General features: G+C 46.7%; 1 protein-coding gene across 2 annotated transcripts in view; it reads right to left on the bottom strand.

Moving 5' to 3' along the window:
• Positions 1-22,180, bottom strand: part of PTPN18 (protein tyrosine phosphatase non-receptor type 18) — a 674,845-nt gene that overhangs the window by 380,644 nt on the left and 272,021 nt on the right. For both annotated transcript variants that reach the window (XM_069647567.1, XM_069647566.1), the window contains exon 2: positions 172-280. In XM_069647567.1, the coding sequence (XP_069503668.1) occupies positions 172-280 (109 nt within the window). The remainder of the gene's footprint in view (positions 1-171; positions 281-22,180) is intronic.

The raw sequence follows: 22,180 nt of genomic DNA, 5'->3' as shown, positions 1-22,180 counted from the left end.
TTGAACTGCAGTGGAATCCTGCAAACAAACATTCAAGAGATGAGAAGCCCAACTAGAAGAAGGGACCGCAACAGTCATTAGAAAATGGCAACATAGATGGAAGTACACAACATAAGGAGATGCATGCTACTAGGACAAGGGGAGTTATTAACTCATAATGCCCCAACTCACACGGCAGGATGTCCTTGTAACGGTTCTTTTTGATGTTGTCCTTGTTGCCGCCAATCTCAGTGGTAAGCCTATTCTCCTGCCGGTAGGCAGCAACCTGGGTCCGGATATTCTGCAGAACAAACAAACATTCTGGTGAGGACAACTATACCCCTGTAGGCGATTAACTTCACTTGTGTGCCAACCACCAATAATGTTGGCCAAATCCAGTTAGTGTTGCTATACAAAACCAAAAATCACCTCAGCATGTTGGAAAAGTGCCTGGAATGGGTTAATCAATGTGTACTTCAAATGATTAATGAGCATTGCCTGCCACATGGACCAGCAGGGCTCATGGCCTGCTTCCTATGAGGTCCTACTTAGGCCCGCAAGGCAGACCCCTGGGTATGCGGCCTCTGCTGTATGTGGCTAATCTACTGGCTTAAACAGGCCTGACCTGGCCCCACAATGGAGAGACTCTATTCTGGGACCAGACAGTGCTCCAGATAATATTTTGAAGTGGTAGTATTTTACTCCCTATTTTTTAAAGTTGGGAGTACAATGTTTTTCTAAGGGGTAAAACATTAAGTCCCATTCCTAATGGGAGTATTTTATATGAGAGTTCAAATATGTATTAACTGTAAAACAGAAATGCTTTAGTAATACATATTTCTTTGCAACTAGTTTTTTCTTGCACATTAAAATATACAGTTTTGCCTGTTCCAATCATATGCCGAGCAGAAACCTCAAGCCTCTAACTAAGTTCTTATAATGCTGTCTTATTTTCCTTCTTTGGGAGTTAAAATGTTCTTCTGATAGATGTGGTGGCAGAGGCTATAATGATGTAGGTTTCTCTTTTGTTTGTCTTGGCCCCTCTAATATCAACCCGGTGAGGATGGCTAGCCAGTTTAAACAGCAGTCCCCTCATCATGGATTTATTCAGGCACTCTCCCGCCGTATCTTTAATTTTCCCACGTGAGGAAAGATCAGGCATATCTGGCCTACGGGAGGCCACCCTTACTTGGTTAGTAAATTTATTTAGAAGGGAAGTATTCCATCTCACCCTTAAGCCTTTGTTAGAGGGTTCTAGAATTGACAACCATAAGCAAGTGTAAAGAAAACAAGTGTCCTGCTGGCCTCTGGTCCTCTAAGAACTAAAGTCATGCACATAGAGCAAGGCCACCGATAATGGCAAGAGGAGACGACTTCCATTCCATCACACAGTTCACAATAATGAGGTCCTCTTCATCTGTGCAGTATAGAAGACACTGTCAGAGATGAAGATATTGAGGCAAAAGTGGCATGGGAGTAGTAATATTTACACCCCGCCAGAAAAAACTGAAAGGTGGGGACATTAAAACCAAAATGATCGATGGATCCAAGAGATAAGCCATTTATTTTGTGCATCCTGGTTCTGCCAGGTCTTTTAAGTAGAGCAAAACGGATGCATGATATGTCTAATGCCAGCTTCTCTGGCTACACAGCATTGTTCCCTGAATGGGCCACTTAAGCAGCACGTTCACATTATGATATGTCTAATGCCAGCTTCTCTGACTGCAGATTATCTTTCCCTGAATGGGCCTCTTAAGCAGCGCGTCCACATTATGATATGTCTAATGCCAGCTTCTCTGGCTACACCGTATCTTTCCCTGAATGGGCCTCTTAAGCAGAACGTCCACATTATGATATGTCTAATGCCAGCTTCTCTGGCTGCACAGTATCTTTCCCTGAATGGGCCTCTTAAGCAGAACGTCCACATTATGATATGTCTAATGCCAGCTTCTCTGGCTGCACAGTATCTTTCCCTGAATGGGCCTCTTAAGCAGAACGTCCACATTATGATATGTCTAATGCCAGCTTCTCTGGCTGCACAGTATCTTTCCCTGAATGGGCCTCTTAAGCAGAACGTCCACATTATGATATGTCTAATGCCAGCTTCTCTGGCTGCACAGTATCTTTCCCTGAATGGGCCTCTTAAGCAGAACGTCCACATGATTCTACTTCTTTACAGCTCAGCAGGAGGATAAGAGAAAGGATTAGCTTCAGAAAGAGTTCACGTCAAATGAAGGGGGATGATTTATTAGCCATAAGAACAAGTTGCTAACTGTGAACATGGTTAACGTAGTGGGACTATGGTCAGCAAAAAATACAAGTAATTGAACACAGTTCCCACTGACGTTGCACTCTGATCAAGCGGTAATGGAATCATGAAAAATATTGCAGCAAATCAAAATAACGACCTTATTTTAAAGAAGTTAAACTAATGATGTTAGATGTTACTACAAATAAAGTATTTTGCACGGGCGGTCTGTCCTCTGTTTTCATGCTGCTCTTTTCCAGAGTTCATAGGAGAAAAGTCCTATATTTCAAAATTTACAGACATGTTGACTCCTAACACCATAAATCAATAATGTTTGGGTAATATTGTACTTCGTTTTTATGCAAACATTATGAGATTTACAATGAAGTCAGAATTTGGGATGACCGACACGGACACGCTGCTACTAGCCTGTGTGATCGTTCACAATCAAAAATCGCTCTCTGCTCCCTAGAACACAGTCACAAATAAAGGACCGTACATGGTCGCCCGTGATGTGTTGTCCTATGCTTATTATTCTGGTATTTATGGAGCATGGACCTAGCTCAGAGAAGCAACGGAGCGCTTTACACAGTCATACAGCAATACAGATACATAACAGAGCGCTTTAAAGAGCTATACAACAGTACAGATGCATAACGGAAGCTTTTCAAAGGTAACAACAGAACCGAAACACAGCGGGGGATAGGATACAGAGGGGCACAGAGGAGGAGTACAGCTGTACAGGGTGCCGGGGAGGAGAGGGGCAGGCGGCACCTAGCAAGTCAGGTGGCGTGATGGCCTAGGAGTTTAGGAGGAGAGACTCCTTGAAGTGGTAGGTATTGAGTTCTTTCCTGAATTGTAGGAACGTGGGGGCGAGTCTGATGCTGACGGAAGGTGGTTCCATAGTCTTGAGGCACAGGCAAAGAAGGCTTGTTTTCTAGTCCTTTCCTTTTTGCAGCAGCAGATCCTCAAGTCTGCACGTTTCCTGGCTGAGTTTCTCTGCGAAGTAGCTGGGTGACTTGAGGGCGACTGCCTTATAGATGATGCAGCAAGACTTGAAGGTGATTTGTACATGCAGTGGGAGCCAGTGAAGGTTGATGAAGACTGGGGTGATGTGGTCATATCTGCATAGACCCATGATGAGGTGTATGGCCGCGTGTAGGACACTTCTCAGGGGTACAAAGGAGGATGACGGGGGGGGGCTTCGAGGAATGCATTGCCTCCATCCAGGAGGGATAGGACCAGTGCTTGAAAGGTGGATCTAAACCGGTATGGATATGCAGAGTCATTCTTGAGACCTAAGGGTTGTGTAAGACGTGAGGTAGAGAATGCCTGAGATTGAAATGAGAAAATGTACATCTATTTGTTTTGAAAAGAAAAGGAACTGGGTAGGCTGGATGAGCTTGGCAGTACATATCTGCGGTTAAACACCAGGGCCATTACTACATAAACTGGAGCAAGGTAGCAATGTCTGAACAGGCTCACGTTAATGGTAAACACAGTGCCTAAACCCATAGTATGCTCTAAATTACCCACAAAATACATCTCTCTGCTCTGCAATCGCAACCGTGAGGCTGCTTAGCCGACACTAAACGGATAGTAGTAGACCGCGACAAGGGTGGGGCAGAGTGACTGAATAACCCCACATCACTTCAATACGCCCCCTGTGGGCCTGTAAGGCCACGTGACGATTTTCCCCACATGGTTATGGGGACTTGTAGAGGGATGACCCAGATTTCAGCCTCTCTTAGACCCTGTCACATGGCAGGCAGCATTCACGAGGTGAACCTTACTCCAGACGCTGGGTAATTTAACCGAAAACACTGGGATCCCTGGGATGCTCCAAGAACTTTTATCCACTTAGCACCGCCAGTCCCTCACTGGGAGCAAGAGCTCCCACCTGGAAAAAGTATAGCATTGGAAAAAAGATATACACATCCCCTCCTTCTACAAGCCAGATCTAAAGTCAGTGAGATAGAGAGACACACCGAGGTAGAGAGACAAAGAGAGATACAGAGGGAAAAGACAAGTAGGGCCCGATTCATGGAATTTTTGCACAGTTCAGTGCAAAGTCAGTGAAAAGTCATTTTGTACTGCAAAAATGACCACTTGCACTGACGTTGCACTGCAAAAATAAACTTTGCACCGTTCCATGAATCAGGCTTTTTGTCGGAAGTGCAAAGTCACTTTGAACTGTGAAAAAATTCTAGGAATCGGGCCATTAGTCTAGTTAATGAACCCCTAGGGCCTTTAAGCGAGGTAGCACTATATGGGATGGATGCTGATGCAGATTGTACTCTTACACCAATAATAAGACTGACTCAGGAAGTTGGGAAAACATAACTGTTTTAATTGCAATTGTCTAAAACAAGGAGTACAATGGACATCAACATACGTTTGTCCTAATCTCTCTCGAGATTTCTCAAAGCATTTAATAAAAAATGTAATTTATATAGTAAGAATTCGTCGACATTGACGTCATAGTACGTGGCAAAATAAGAAAACCTACTTGGGGTTGTCATAGGCTTAAGGGGAACATCTAGATATACTTTCTATGGGGGACAGGATTGTGATTGGGTCCCTAAAAGGTCAGGTGGACAGCTATGCCCACCCCTAGTGCAAGTCATCTTTGCCGTCATGAAATAAACGTTTCATTGGCTTTCAAACTACAGGACCTTTGCTATGTGGCCCTCTATGATTGGTTGGCATGCTTGTACCCTTCTGTAATATTCCACTCGCTAGCAGCACGCAAGCTGGTACCCCAGGTGCTGGAGGGTTTGGCTTAGTCATACCTACCCACCCAATTAGCCCATCATCCATCACTCCTGCTGTCTGCCATTCGAATTGTCTTTGAACTCGGCCTTGCAAATAATCACTGCACCTGAAAATAGAAGGGAGTGTGAACAGGGTCTTATCTTCAAGTCTTGGTGTAGGTTGGCCAAAGTCTATTTTCATCTCGACCATTTGCATTTTCAATTTTTTTTAAAGCACTCACACAGCCCGGGGGCATCGAGGCGCTGTTACATGAATATGTCTTAGTTGCATATTTATAACGTGCATAATACCCAGAGGTTTTTATGTGCGGACCTGGGGATCGAAGCTGTGTTGCTTTGTGTGCTCTTGTTTCCAAAGCGAGCACCCTGCCGCTGAGCTATCCTCCTGGGACATGTGACAGGAGACCGTGTTAGAGCTCTTTCTTTATTTAACACTATTAAATGAATAAAACCTGGCACTTCTAGTGTTTTTCCATTACACCTCAACAGGAGCTAGCCTCGCTTCTCACGTTCATTGTATCTTCTCAAATAGATAACCAGTTTCTTGGTTGCCCCAACCCTTGACACTGGGCCAAACAACTTTGCTCAAATCGTCCCTCATCATCAGCTGTTTTCTTCTACTGCGCCACACTTTCTGTTCATTGGGTCCTAGTTTGCTAAAACACGACGTGGAACATCCAGATTCTATACACACACATATATATATATATATATACACACAAACATATATATATATATTTTGGTGGCATCACCTGCAGTCTATTCACTACGTATAGCCAGCCTTATGATTAGTCTACTTGTGTTTCAGCATCTGTACAGTTATAAAAACGGCTTGCATTTTCTTCAGTGCTTTCTGCACGTGCAATCTCTTCTGGGTGCGTCATTTCTGCTTCATGTAACGTCACCAGTCTTCTCTTTGATTCATCTTCACACCTCTTCCAGAACCTCCTTTAAGAGACTGTCATTTCTCCGCGAGTACATCATGTAGGGCTTTCTCAATGGATACCTTGGTTCGAGGATTCTTCGGGATATAGGGACCATTATTGGCGTTATGCCTGTCGCAATTTCCGGCTTCCAACATATAGGAAGAATGGGGGCGAGACCTCTGGTAGAGGCACTTGGCTCCTCCCCTACATTAACATTCAGCTTAGCAACAAGCAACCCCATCAAAATGCCACTGTTGCCGAGATACACCAGTTAGAGAAAACTACACCGCAAAGGCTGCCTAGAGACACTGTCCCTGAAAAACGTGCTCTTCTAAGTGAGACAATGTTTCCAGATCACTGTCCCGAGAGCGTTTACATTGTAGGTGTAACAAATTTAATAGGTTATTGTCTATCAGTTGAATTTCCACTCACTAGTGATGAAAAGTGGCAGTTTTACAATCTACAAGCAATCCTTTCATACATAGGCGCATTAAACACACTTCTTGGGGAGGAAGGATAGCTCAGGGGCAAGGCGTTTGTCTTGACAGCAAGACAACAGAGCGCAACACAGGTTCGAATCTCGATCCTGCGCTTATTAACCACTTGCTGGTATTAAGCGAGTAATAAAGGAATAATTATAATAATTTTCAAGGATTTACCACCATCGGTTTTACACGTTGAGGAGGCAGAGTATCCGTGCCCATCTCAGGCATTGCTCTGCCAGCGCAATAGAGGGGGTGGATTCCAAGAGGCAACCAAGCCAAATAAAGGGATAGCCCACCCCCTAAAACCTGGATGAAAGGCAAGTCTTTTAGAGGCAGCCAATCACAGCCCATCACCTATTCCAGAACACAGAGGCAGACCCTCACAAAGGGTAGCTAGTCTAGCCCAGTGCCATTAAGAAGAGGGGTGCGGGAAAACCATATAAATCTGAGACTGAGCCTGAAAAAAGAGAAAATGGTTTGGGAACCTCTTGAAACCTGCAGCAGACAGTTGGGGGACATTTTCTTTGAACATTTTGTATTCCTGAGTGACACTTACATTTGTCCTGAAGCACTAGCCTCACACTGAAGAGTAACCAGTCCGGCAAACTAAGCTGGTTTAGATTTGTCTTCTTTATTGTTTGGCCTTTGCTAGTTCATCCCTAATGAAAAATTTGCATCAAGGCAAATTTTGTTCTGGCTTTATCCCGTTACCTACGTGACAACCTCAAATGTAGGATTTTAATGCTGTAGCACTTCCAACATGGTTTCTGCAATCTAGGTTTCGGTCTCTATGCATTGCGATTTTTGTGGGAATATATGCACGTTTCTTTGTACCGCATTCATCTGTGGTGATGAGGTCAGGCTGGTTTACCAAGGAGATGACCCCATCCAAATGAAGACAATTTTCAGGCCTTCCCATTCCCTGATGCAGAAAATTCTTGGGTTTTCCAGACTATGTTACAAAGCGATGGCCGGAGCCGAGCTGCGACTGTAAAAGGACTAGTCGTATAACCCATCCACTAACTCAATATTTGTGTGTTAGAATCATCAATTCACCCAACTGTTCTCTGACTATCCTTTGAGGCAGTTCTTTTTTTTAGCTGATGAGGTCTTCTAGCTTGCCAGGATCTTGTACCCAGCTCAGAATTACTGCTTAACCCCTGGAAAAGACTGTGTAACCATCTCAGACAAGAGTTGTGTGATCTGAGTTTCAAAATCCCTAATCCTTGTTGGACATACCAACAACGTATGGTCTGTCCGTTCCTGGTCCGAGTGTTCATTGGTCCGTTCCTGGGTTCTTCGAAAATCTCTGCCACAATCATCAGCCTAGGCAATCCTCAAATGCATTTGTAATGTGTACTCTTATCAACTATGCTCCCTAATGTATCATTGTACATATGTGTAAATGCATTTCTCAGCTGTACCCACCCTGTAACTAAGCTCCCTGCAAGTAACAGCGCCTCGATGCCCACGGGCTGTTTGTGTGCTATAAAAATGTAATAAATAAATAAATACATACAAATATATGTCAGCTGTAGGCAAGCTTCTTGTGAGATAGAGACCCACAGGCACTTCTAGTTGTGCTCATTTATTCTGGGCTTCCTGCGTCCTGCCCTGCGCCTACTTCTGCCTCTTTGCTAGAGACACTCATGTTCGAGGCACCATTCAGACTTTTAGCCAGGATGACGGACACGTCTCTTATAGGAGGTCAGCTGGGCTAGGCCTTTGCACCAAACCTATGGGCCACCTGTCCAGGGCTAGCTGGGCTCTGACTAACGTACACTCGACTAACGTACACCCAGCCTAGCAAACTGTATAGAGAACACATACAGCTTACTCTCTAAAGCCCCGTGCAATCTAAATGCTTTACCATTACACACTTACATGCCATTCAATATGGGCTAAGGTTTGAGTCAGGTGTGCATGGGGAAAGGCAGATAGAGGGTGCACATGTAAAACCATAATTAAAGTTCACTGGCAATAAAGTTCTGCAGGCATTGAGAGCCAGAATGGGTCCCAGCTACGAAGGACAATTTATTAGCATATTGATGAACGACAGTCGCCTAGACAGTGGTAGGGGCCACGTAGAGCCTCATTCTATTTGGCTCGGCAACAGGATGTACAATGGTCTTCTAGCATTCACGTGTCAGGCTTCGGTTGCGCTGCTTTCAATGGCTGGTAGGTTGTTACTGTGAGAGCCTGGGAGAGACTGTTGGAACCCGAATTGTCTTCACCTCAATTATCCATATAATATAGGGATGGAAATTAGGATTTATGGACCAGGAGCAAAAAGCAGCTCCTGGGTATCAATCATCGCCTGTTAGGCAGGAGCTACCTCTGGGAAGCCAGGAGCTAGTACATAGCACACAGCAAATCTAATGTGTGCGCAAGATGCAAACTTTACATTTTTTGCCTATTACACATCATTGACAGGGGTAGTATAGCTCAGTTGCAACGCGCTGGTCGGGTCTGCGCTTAGAAACCTCTTCGGTATTAAGTGTTATAAAACAATTAATATTATTATCCAATATGCTTTGAATGCCCCTTTGTTGTGTCCATAATTCTCTTGCATACACATTTTCAAACCAACACAGTTTATATTACATAGCTAGGTTTCTATGGCAGCTCTTGCCTGGGGGAGTTAAAAAGACCTCCTGATAGCTGTTGGTTTCAAGCTAACCAGGACCCCCTTGGTTATAACCATCAACTATATAGCTCCTTGCTCCTGGCAATTTCAAACCCTGTAATGTTTATTATTTTAACACAATATGCTGTAGGAAATGTGTCCCACAATTGACTCCAGCCTTTGCAGGTAGTGAGCAGGTTAGCAGAACTATGTACAGAACCCTGTGTGGGATTCCCATGGAAAACGCGACATGTTCACATGCTGTGGCTAAGTTAGTTCCTCTATTTTGCTCCAAGTCCTGGTCAGCAGTGGCTGCAGCAGACTGGTGATTTTCTTTCTCTGGGGGGCGTACATATTTACCACAAATCTGCACAAGTGACCAAGCACAGCAAAGGAACGCCAAACATACTAAGGGAATTTGGGGTTGGGTTCCATCCCAGAGAAAGTTTTAAAAATAATGGTGGAAAGCATTGCATTTTAAAGCACCCCTTTCGTGAAAAAATGGGGAAATAAATCACAATTTACAATCAGCTTTATAAGGTAATACAAGCCAGATCACAAACAGTATTAATGAGCATTTTTCAAGGCTTATTCATGATGTTTTTGCCAAAATAATCGGCCTGTACTCAGCCCGTATAAGAAGACATTTGCATACTGGCTGTGACCAATAATACCTGTATTGCCATTGTGAGAAGACAATGTCATGTTGTCTGTGCCGATAAATGCTGCTATTGCCATGAATGAAAACGCTCATGTTGTCCTTGCCCATAATGCCTGTAATGTTACTGTAAGAAGGCAAGTCCGTGCTGGCTGTGCCACCATAGGCCAGTATTACCATACATGTTAGTAACCCAAGTAAGAATGCTCATATTGTATTTCCCATACTACCTGTAATAATGCCAATGAAGGAAAACATGTCCATACAGACTGTGCCAATATAAGCCACTATCAGCATATCAGAACACTCATTTTCCTGTGCTCTTAATGACAGTAATATGCCCACTGAATGAAACGTTGTCCATGCAAGCCAAGGGCAAAAATCTCCAGTAGGAACCGACTGGCCAGCCATAAAAAGTTACTCCCCAGACCCACCCACAACTCGACATGCACATAATTTCTTTCTTGACAATAGCCAATTAGCACTCGCCAATGGCTAGTGGCAAGTAAACATTTTGACGCCTGATGCATGCTGTGCCTTTGGAGGCCAGTGTCAGCATATCAGAACACTTACACTGCTTTGCCAATAGCACCTGTAGCAATGCTGCGGAAAGAAAACATGTCCATGTAGGCTGTGTCATTATAGGACAGTATCAGTACACTCGTGATGCTTTGTCCTTAATACCAGTAATACTTCCACTGCAAAAAACATTTCCTTGCAGGCTGTGCTAATCTAGGCCATTATCAGCATACAAAAACACATTCACCACGCAGGCCGTGCTAATCTAGGCCTTATCAGCATATCAACACACTCACCATGCAGGCTGTGCTAATCTAGGCCTTATCAGCATATCAACACACTCATCATGCAGGCTGTGCTAATCTAGGCCTTATCAGCATATCAACACACTCACCATGCAGGCTGTGCTAATCTAGGCCTTATCAGCATATCAACACACTCACCATGCAGGCTGTGCTAATCTAGGCCATTATTCGCATATCAGCACACTCATGTTGCTTTTCCTATAATAGCCGCAATAATGCCACTGAATAAAACATGTTCATGCAGGTTGTGCCAATATGGGTCAGTATGCACACCCAAGAACATGCATGTTGCTTTGGCCATAAGGCTAGCAATACTGCATGCCGTTTTGCTTTTACATGTATGAGACTTCTATGTATGAGATCCCTGGGAGCTTTATGGAAGAAAACATCACTTTGGTCACAATCCTTTTTCTGAATGGTCTTATGATCTCACCCATGGCATCCATTCATTTATTTACACACACACTTACACACACATACACACACACCTGCCAGGTGCCTGTTGTAGCACTGCCAAAGGAGCTTCTGTGCGGGTCTAAAAACAACACATTTTAATGCCAAGTCGTCGAATCACTAAAGAAAAGGATCCCTCCTCATTTATGGCCCATTATTGCCCATCAAGGAAAGCATTTTCAAACATATAGGGACTGTGTTTGTCCCCATTAAAAATACATTGCAGGAATACAAATGTGAAGAGAGATCTATATCATGTTACACTACAGCTTCACTTAATGTTGTAACACTGACGTTTTGCACGATTAGTAACGCGGGCAAGGGGTGAAGGCAGTCGATGGAGGATGCTCACAGAGCAATGTGTGCAGGCAGTTGGGGCTGTGTACGTAGGATGCCCACAGAGCAATGTGTACAGGCAGTTGGGGCTGTGCACGTAGGATGCCCAGAGAGCAATGTGTGCAGGCAGTTGGAGAGCAATGTGTGCAGGCAGTTGGGGCTGTGCACGTAGGTTGCCCACAGAGCAATGTGTGCAGGCAGTTGGGGCTGAGTGCTGAATACAGCGCTCATGGGGGAAAGGAGGTGACACTAAGGCTTGAAACGCTCCTCAAGGAATGCGGTTTACCCCACAACAAGTAGGGTAGAAGTAACAAACCAACTTTTCCCTCTCTGAAACGATGTCCAAAAAAATCCAGCCTTTATTTTCAACCAATTATTTTCCGAGTTATGAAGCAGCATAGAAGGCAAACAGCACGACAACCATTGATTTTATTTCTCGTGGAATGGGACTGCATGCATTCAAAAAGAAACCATCGTGTTCAACGAAACGATACATGGACTCTATGCTCTTCCATAAACACAGCCAAAACGGAATGCATTTTGCATTAACCTGCACTCAAAAAAACGGGCGCACTGCAGTTTGACCAAAGCATGACATTTCCCGCCACTGTCTCTACAACACAACTTTCACTTTCTCCCGTGCTTCTCCCCAGCCAGCAGGCCCAGGGCTCCACTAACAGGGCTGTTGGATGTCAACTGTGAACTGATGCAAGCCTGGGGCTCAGGCAGCCAGGTTCTGTAAGTCAGTGGGGAAACTCCCTCGTTGGCTCCCAGGTCGAAAAGTACTATTGCTGCAATTTTATTTTCAACTGTCTCCGACATGTAAAACAGGCACTGGCAATGTCAACAGTTTTGGCTTTTGTGTAAGCAGTTGAAATGCATTTGCCAGGTACTACCATAGCGGTATTAACTGCCCATCAATGGTGGCAGATGCAAAATGGTGCATGCACCTGGGCATATAATAGCAGTGCCTGGAAAATTCCTAAGAAGTATACACAAACCAAAAATGTTGGCTTTGTCAATGTTTGTTTTTAACAAGACTTCAGTGAAGGACATGCAGTGTGCTTATACATCGAGTGGATTATGGCTGACCTGGTTAAGACATTTTTATTACACCAGTAGCACGTTTACAACTTTAATTAAGTAATTAAAGAAAACCGCTTTCAAAAACACTGGCAGGCACTCAAGCACAACGTTTGATGGTAAGGCTTCATAAAGCTAGCTAAAAGAGCACACAGGAGGATGTGTTTTGGGCGCAGAGGGGCAGGAAGTGGGTTGAAATGGCCATAGGGATTAGCATGGCCATGGGCAGTCAATGGGTGGGTAAATAACCAAACACCACCACCAAGCACTGTGACCTTCCTGAAATGCCTTTTCTCCCTAGCTGTACTCTAATACAATCATTTTGGCTTATAGGTGGCAATTTAAAGCCAAAAATAAAAAATAGTGTGCAGGGAGTTTAGAGCACTGTACATTGGCTGAACTAATAGGAAAGAATATAATGGTTCTCTTCTTGGGGACCATACTGACTTCTCATGAAAAAAAACTTTAAGATACAGACTTCTGTGAGGGGTCAGAAAGGCGAGACGGACAAGCAGATGAAGTTTTCTCACAAAAATCTATTAAATAATAGACGGTGGGTGTTAGGCAGAAACCTGTGCAGTTCCCTCTGGGACCACTGCAAAAGATTTAAGACTACAGGTGTTTGGCAGTAGACCCACTTGGTAGCAGTCTATACCACACAGATTCACTTGGTAGCTGTGGCTGAGCAGTCAGACTTCCCTCAAGAAGAGTTAGGCAGTATACAGAGTATTCACAATAGGTCAAAAGAACACAGTAGAACAAGTAAACACTGACCAGGGCTTGGTGTAAAAGAGATATAATTATTTATTTAAAACCACATCTAGAAAAACACACAGGCACTAATAGTAAGCAATTCAAAAACACGGTCACTAAAAGATATACACTCCCTTAGAAGAATATTAGACAAGTCTTAAGTAAAGCCCCACTTATTTTCAGACAGCGGTGAGCGCTTAACGCAGCTAGCACTCTAATAATTTGTTTTAAAAGGGAGAGAAAAACAGAGAATAAGTTGAAACAGGTCCCAAAACTTTTACAAGAACACAACAAGAGAGGAAGGCAAAGTAAAACCGTGAAGTTAGAGTTCAGTAGGCTGGATCCACTTTAAGAGGATCAAACGAAATGTGTCGCAGTTGCAGTGCACAAAAGTCTTGAAAAGGTTCAAAAAGAGTTGGACCGAAGAAAGGGACCAGTTAGAAGGTCAAGGCGGCCAGCCCAGTCCAGAAGGTTAAGGGGTTATTATTACCTTGTAGCAATCTTTAGAAAGGGAGGCCTGGCGTACACGGTACCTTAAAGTGGTGAGAATACTCCAGCGGGGGCAGTTGTTCCTGGCAGCGGATGCAAGTCGGTGCTTCGTCTGGGGGAAGATAGAATCTCGTCGGGGAGGAAGACAGGAGTCTGTTGCACTGCCAGGGAAGAAACCAGCCGCAGAGTTTCTCAGGTAAAAGGAGCGGTCCTTTGGTTCGCGGTCCAGTGGTAAGTGGCTATCCGGTTGCCGGGGTGCTTGGCACGGGCAATTCGACCACAAGCTGGTCAGGGGTGCGAAGAGAAGAAGGTAAACTGGTTGTGCCCACCAGTCAGGGGAAGAAGCCTCTCCAGCCGGGAGATCTTCTCTGTCGTCGGGAAGTGGTGAGTCGGTTCCGCAGGGCTCCACCGGTGGTTTCGTCGTGGTAGGTCGGCTCAGCTTCTTCCTCGTCGGATTCTCAGGTCTTGTGGCGACTTCTGAAGTTCCAGTCCCCAAAGCCCTGCTTTTATGCAGCACACCCCCATTCACTCAGCCTAGCTGTCAATCAAACATGCTAAGTGGTGAGCCGCCCGTATTCTACCACTTGCACTGCTGCAGGCTGTGGCCTCAGTCCTCAGGCAGGGCAGTGCTAGAATACACGTGTAACACGTTAATTTCCTAACATTATAAAAGTGAATATGCCTGTTAATTTTCATAATGTTGGGAAACAAACGTGTTACATGTGTATTCTACCACTGGAACTGCTGCAGGCTGTGGCCTCGGCCAGGGCAGTTTCTACAAGAAACTGCCCTGGCCGAGGCCACAGCCTGCAGCAGTCCATTTGGTGCCCAGGGCGAAACACCACGAATGCGCCCCCCCGTGCCCCATCCCATGCGCCACTCCCACCGCACCCCGCGCTCCACTCCCGCCACACCACTCCCACTACACCCCGCGCACCACTCCCACTGCACCCTGCGCGCCATTCCCAAACTACACCGTTAAGGAACTCCTACCCAAATTCAAACAGCCCATCACACAAGGAATGAATTGCCGTTGGCAATGGTGTGCCTTTTTTCACTGGTGCCCAAGACAATTTTATGCTGCACTTAGGCTGCAGATAATGAAGACTGGGCATACCAACCAAGAGACCATGAATATGGCACAGGATGTAGTATATACAACCAACAAAGAACACAAGATGCTGAAAGGGGTTTGGAGGCAACCTAAGCCAAAAGGGCAATGACAAGGAGACACCTGAACTCAATAAACAATCACTTTAACATTCTTTGAATGGGAATCAAGGGTTATGCTTTGATACAGTAAAGTCTTGACTGTTGTAAGGATACATGGACCAGGATTATTTATTTATTCATGCAATGTTTGTCGGGTACCTGCATATTTATTTATTTATGCAATGTGTGTCGGATACAGGTATCCGACAAACATTGCATTAATAAATAAATTATCTGTCTCCATGTACCCTACAAACATTGCATAAATAAATAAATAAACCGGTTCATAGCTTAAAGAATATTTACTCAGCAACACTGGTCAAAACTATTATCCGCATAGTGAAGTAACTCATCACCAGTGCCATGGAAGTGGTTTAAAGTGTAATTGATATATAGTTTGGAAAAGAAGCAGCATGAAAGAATTAGCGCTGCTTTAAACTATTATTTTGGCCATTTTCTGGGCTTGCAGGGACGCACCATGGGCCCAAAGGGGTCGGGGCCCACGGTGCGTCCCTGCAAGGCACGCACACTCCCCACAGCCCACTGCACCTCCCCTCCCATCTCAATGCCAGCACAAAACCATTTAGTGACTAATGGGCCACCATTAGCAGTTTCCTGCCGGCATTGTGAAGGAAGGGGCTGGTTTTAGCTGCAGGGGGACCTAAAGTGTTTTTATTGGTGTGCTTATGCCCCCCCACCTCAAGTGGCGCAAAAGTGGTCAGAGGGAGCCTCTGACTTCTGTAATGTCAAAATGCAGAACTTTCCCCACTTCAATGCGCGCCCCACAAACTGGGGAATTCCATCCCCTCCAGAGGCTCCAGGGACAGGGGCAATTGCGTCCCCCGGGGCAATTGCGTCCCCCGGGGCTATTGCGCCCCGGGCAGTTCCCCGCCTCGTCTGGGCCAAGAAACAGGCCTGGCCTCGGCCCTCAGGCAGGAAGGGAAAATTGGCAAATAAATTAGTGACATTTGTTGCTTTATTACCTTCCCCCGGCCCCGGGTGGCACCGGCGCTGCTGGCGCCAGCCAGGCCCATGGGCGCACGTGCTGTGTGCCCTCCTCCAGGCTATGGGCGGGCACTGACACTGAAGTGTGGATCGATTGTGGCTGGCTGGTGTTGTCGGCCCCGGCCATTACAGAAAAGAGGAGCGAGTGGGTCACTAAATCATGAAGTTGTTCCCATCACAAGCACACACTGCAAAGTAGCAGCAGAATCAGCAAATACAAACAGTTTCTGCATCCTGCCCTCACTGATTGGCCTTGTTTCAGGAAACCCGGCAGTAACTACAGCCTGCCGAGGCAAGCACACTTCTTTCATCCTTCTCCCGTTCTCGCAGGTGAGGCCTATTGCTGCATAGGCGTTTTATTTATTTTAAAATGGTATTACGGAGATGACTGGGCCATCCCTCATTCACTCTTCCTCACCGTGGGGCGAGGGCAGGAGCCCCCCCAGCACCCCAGCCCAGCAGAGAAGCCACGAGACCACGAGCAACACGGACAGGGCCTGCCTGACCCTGTCCCCACACGCCGCCTGACCCACGCATGCCGGGCGCAGCGCGGGCTGAAACCGATGCTGAGCCTCGTGAAAATCAGCTGTAACCGCCGGCAGGCGGATCACGCCGGCGGCCAGCGCAAAGGCCACTCTAAGGCCTGTTGAGAGCCTGCTCACCCCCTCATTCACTCTTCCTCACCGTGGGGCGAGGGCAGGAGCCCCCCCAGCACCCCAGCCCAGCAGAGAAGCCACGAGACCACGAGCAACACGGACAGGGCCTGCCTGACCCTGTCCCCACACGCCGCCTGACCCACGCATGCCGGGCGCAGCGCGGGCTGAAACCGAGGCTGAGCCTCGTGAAAATCAGCTGTAACCGCCGGCAGGCGGATCACGCCGGCGGCCAGCGCAAAGGCCACTCTAAGGCCTGTTGAGAGCCTGTTGAGAGCATCAGGAGCCAGGGGCCACGGACCCTGCCCTCACCATTCCGGCCGCAACAGCACACAACGGACTAGCCCCTGAGCCGAGGAGCATCTTCTGCTACACACGGTTCGGCCGTGCTTAGATCACCCTGCCTCATCGAACTCCCTCAAAGGCGAGGGTTGACATCTTTTCACAGCCAGGTATGCCCATCGTGCACACTCATTATTGCCAGCTGTACGGCGAGTTCTGAGGCGTAACGCTTCTTGAGTCTCGCCCGACCTCGTCAGATTCTTCCGCCTGGCCCAGCAATGGCGGGCGCATAGCGGCACCAGAGCGAGGCTCTGGCGCCCAGAGACCACTGTATTATTGCGTAGTGCCTTATGGTCGCCCAGAGACCACTGTATTATTGCGTAGTGCCTTATGGTCGCCCAGAGACCACTGTATTATTGCGTAGTGCCTTATGGTCGCCCAGAGACCACTGTATTATTGCGTAGTGCCTTATGGTCGCCCAGAGACCACTGTATTATTGCGTAGTGCCTTTTGGTCGCCCAGAGACCACTGTATTATTGCGTAGTGCCTTATGGTCGCCCAGAGACCACTGTATTATTGCGTAGTGCCTTATGGTCGCCCAGAGACCACTGTATTATTGCGTAGTGCCTTATGGTCGCCCAGAGACCACTGTAGTATTGTGTAGTGCCTTATGGTCGCCCAGAGACCACTGTATTATTGCGTAGTGCCTTATGGTCGCCCATAGACCACTGTATTATTGCGTAGTGCCTTTATGGTCGCCCAGAGACCACTATATTCTGACATCCTCTAGGCAACTAGCGCCTTGCACTACTAGAACCATCGCTGCTCAGTCTCGCCTCCCTCCACGTGCACTACAGAGTATTCCAGCATGCTACCAGGGCTGCACCACCAGATTAGCACACTACTACTCATAGGCGCACTCCTCGCCAATGCAATATATGAACGACACTATCTACACTCGTGCTTACCTAGCCCCAGCATCATGATGCAGTCCAACACAAATTCGACACCTCACCCCAGCCCCAACACCGCGCATCCTCACACCTCTACACCTAATAGCTGCACCAGACTGTGCAGACTGAGGACACGCACACTACCTAGGTCCTTCTCATCGCAACACATCCCAGCATCACTCAGAAACTATAGATTAGGTTCTCGCACATCTGTCTCTCACAACTTTGTGGGTAGGATTCCCCACATCCCCACACCGTGTTCCAACCTCACACCCACCACTATACCATCCACCCCACCCAACTTCAAGCTGAAAAAACAAACGAAACAGCGGCCTCCCAACAGAAGTCAGGTAGCACCTACACTCAAATGCGCATTACTTAACACTCGATCGCTCACTGCCCATGCCTTAGAAATCAACGAGCTCATCTCCAGCTTCGACCTAGATCTGCTAGCCATCACAGAGACTTGGCTGCATGAAGCCTCAGGCCCCGCCATTACCCTAGCTGTACCAGTAGGCTACTCCATCCTTAGACAAGACAGACCTACAAAATCAGGGGGAGGGGTTGCCATAATCTATAAAGACATCCACCATATCAGGCCCACACCCCACACATGGGAAGGGAATGCAGACATACTATCGGCCAAACTATCCCTCTCTCACAACAACACCATTAACATTCACGTCATCTACCGGCCTCCAGGACTCCCAACCGATTTTCAAGGGCAAATCACGCATATTCTCAGCGAAAACCTAAAAAAATCCACCAAAACCTTACTCCTAGGTGATCTTAACCTAGGCTATAATGACCCAAAGGACAAAACAGCAACCTCCTTCCTCAAGGACCTCTCCAACCTAGACTTCACACAAAAAATCCTGTCACCCACCCACTCCAAAGGCAGAACTCTTGACTGGCTGGCCGACCATAACTGTAACTCCTCTATCACATCCAACACATTCCTCCCTTGGACAGATCACAGCTGCATACAATTCTCTATCCCTACGTTACCTACCAGAAAAACACCAGTACATAAATCCGCCACCCTAGCCAGAAGCTCCAAAAAGTTAACTGCAGACAATCTACTCCCCCTTCTCAACACCCCATGCCTCGCCCCTCCTTTCCCTCAAGATCCTAACATCCTAGCAGACATACTCAAGGATACGCTCACCAATGCTATAAACTCCATCGCTCCTCTAGAAGAGAAAAAAGAAAAAAAATCCTTCCACTCAAACGCATGGTTCACAGAGGACCTCCAAGCTCTGCGTGACAAAAAGCGCCAAGCACTTAAAAACTGGCAGGCCAACCCATGCGACATCACCAAAGACTTATTCAAAGTCACTGCAAAAAAATACAAAACCGCCATCTTCAATGCCAAATCTGAATCATACAACCGTCGAATACTAGACTCAAAGTGCCACTCAAGAGAACTCTTCTCTATCTTTAAAGAGCTCACAGTGCCTCCCACTTCCTCTGACGAGATCATCAAGGATGAAGGCTGGTGCAACAGTATCCAAGCCGCCATGCTCAACAAAATAGACCTCTTACAAAACAAAATCCGCGACCACTACAATACCTTGCCAAAACAGAGTCGACACTTAGATTCCCAATCCCATAGCAAAACCACTAACATTCCCAAATTTGCCTTTAAAGAAGTTTCAGAACTAGAAGTCCTGGACATACTGAAACATCTGAAACCATCGACTTGCAAAGCCGATACATGCCCCCCTAAATTAATCAAGGACTGCGCTGAACCACTTGCCCCAATCATTACCGCATTCATTAATGCCTCATTCAAGTCCTGCTCTGTCCCAGACAGTCTTAAAGAAGCCTGGGTGCGCCCACTTCTAAAAAAGCCCACTCTCGACCCCACGATGCCTAACAATTACAGACCTATAACAACTGTCCCCTTCCTTCTCAAGATTCTAGATAAAGTGGCACACAGCCAAATCCAACTATACCTCGAATCTAACTCCATCCTAGGCACCAGACAGTCAGGCTTCCGCAAAGGTCATGGAACAGAGACTGCTTTGCTGGACCTAAAAAACCAAATAACCAAGATATTGGACAAAGGTAAACCCGCCCTTTTACTTCTCCTCGACCTCTCTGCGGCATTCGACCTAGTGGACCACAAGACCCTCACCTCACACCTCTCCCACTCCGCACATTTCTCTGACCAAGCCACCTCCTGGATAACCTCATTTCTTGAAGGGAGGGCCATGAAAGTCTTTTCAAACATTTCGAGCGCAACACCATCCATAATACACTGCGGTGTCCCTCAAGGCTCCTGTACAGCACCTACGCTTTACAATCTATTCACTAAGCCCCTATTCGAGAAACTTGATGCACTTGGGATTGCCTACACCAACTACGCCGACGACACCCAAGTGCTCCTCCCTCTATCAGGCTCATACCACAAAGACGCCCTAGCTCTAAAACTCATATATGCCACCATTCAAGCCTGGATGGCCACTAACGGCCTATGTCTTAACGGGGATAAGACTGAAATCCTTATCCTCGGCCAAAAATCCACACTGGCCAGGCTAGACAGCTGCTATGCCAATTTCAACATCGACAACTGCACTATCCCAGTCCTATCCTCTGTGAAAACGCTAGGGGTCTACATTGATGCAACCCTGTCCATGGACAAACAAGTTAGTGCCATTGTCTCCGCATCTGCACTAAGCACTAAACTCATCAACGCCATTAAACCATTCCTTTCCAAAGAAAACTGCCTTTCAATAGCAAGAGCTACCATAGGCGCTAAACTTGACTATTGCAATGCACTTCTAGCCGGCACCTCTGAAAAAAACCTAAACAAACTCCAGGTCACCCAAAATAACGCTCTAAGAGCAGCACTAAACATCTCCAAAAGGGACCACATCTCACTGGCAAGGCAATCAGTTCACTGGCTCCCTGTCAAAGAACGCATCACCTTCAAGGTACTGACTACTACCCACAAATGTATCCACCACACTGCACCATCATATCTCTCAGACACCATTCTCAGACAGACCTCATCCAGACCTACCAGACTCTGCTACACTAACCAACTCACTGTACCACGCATCCACAAGGTTACAGCCGGGGGGCTGGGTTTCCCCTACATAGCACCAAAACTTTGGAATAATCTCCCCCACGCTCTAAGAGCAGAAGGCTCCCTCACAGCGTTTAGAAAAAAACTCAAAACCTCTCTCTTTAACTAAAATTCCTCTACCTACTGCCATTCAGGCACACACTGCTAACTATTGCTACTGCCCAAACTGTATGCATGTATGCCTCTGTATGCTGTAACTAAGACGCGCTTTCCCTGTAACCAGCGCTATTCTGTAACCAGCGCCACGATGCCTCAGGGCTGATTCTGTGCGCTTAACAAATGCGAATAAATAAATAAATAAATAAATCCAAGAACAGCCTCTGGAGGCCACAAAGCTAGACACTTTTGTCAAGACTCAAGTAGTCATGAAAAAGGAAGCGAGCACTGGTGGTGGACTCTCCTCAGGAGATCAAAAGGCCGGTTCTCGGAAGACCTGGGCAGAGTGTCACCGTCAGCAGATCTTGGACAGTTGCACGTTCCAGCGGGGTTGGATTGGTCGGTCCATTGGCTGGGCCAAAATCACTTCGAGGGCGAGGCCCTGGGGGCCGGTACCACGCTTGGGCCGGTTTGGGGGTTACTACGCCCCCCTACATCCCGCTCCCGAGCATATTGTTCATCGTTCCCTCTTTCCTGCGCATGCACTGCTGACTTTATTTTAGTGCAAGAGTTTCATACATTTCACTGTTCGCTCAGACTTGTCTTATACTCTTATTTGCCGTTATGCTTCTTATGTTTGGAATAGCAATCAAGCTAGTCTAACGAGATAAACAAACACCTACACGAACGCGCCTAGTGAATGTTGGCATGAAGGATGGATGCAGGCGCTGGACCAAAAGCTGAGCGAAGTCTGCACAGCAGCTGGCTTGGGAAAGCGACTCAGCAACTACAGTAGAAACCGTCTCCGTGGACGGTTGGCCCGTCTTCCATATAATGCAAATACCCAGACTTGTAGGACGCCTGCTTCACTTCCTTTGTTCCATTGGGGGCAACATGCTGTAGCAGCAATTCATGGCCTTTAAAATACCCTGCACGGTGCAGCTTCCGATATCCTTTAACACAAACGCTGGGATATGGCCGTGACTAGCTAACATCACATTAATCAAAGCCAGGTCTCTAAAGAATGGTTCAAGTGTTGGGGAATCACCTGCTCACACTTTCTGTCATGTGACCAACCAGTGCGCAAAAGATGTTTCAGAGCGTGGGGCTCTTGATGCCACCCATTTCTGCATTTGATACACCAGCAGCTAAACGCACCCTGGGGAGGAAGCTCCTTCTGCATAGTCCATTTCTCTCCCAAGCTCGGGACAATGTTCTTTACCATAATGGAGAATGTGAAAAAGAGCAGGG

The sequence above is a fragment of the Ambystoma mexicanum genome, chromosome 2q (genome assembly GCF_040938575.1).
Source record: "Ambystoma mexicanum isolate Mex_15411 chromosome 2q, UKY_AmexF1_1, whole genome shotgun sequence".
In the NCBI taxonomy this organism is placed as follows: Eukaryota; Metazoa; Chordata; class Amphibia; order Caudata; family Ambystomatidae; genus Ambystoma; species Ambystoma mexicanum.
The sequence above is the reverse complement of the archived record's forward strand: the minus strand, read 5'-3'. Positions and strand labels throughout refer to the sequence as shown.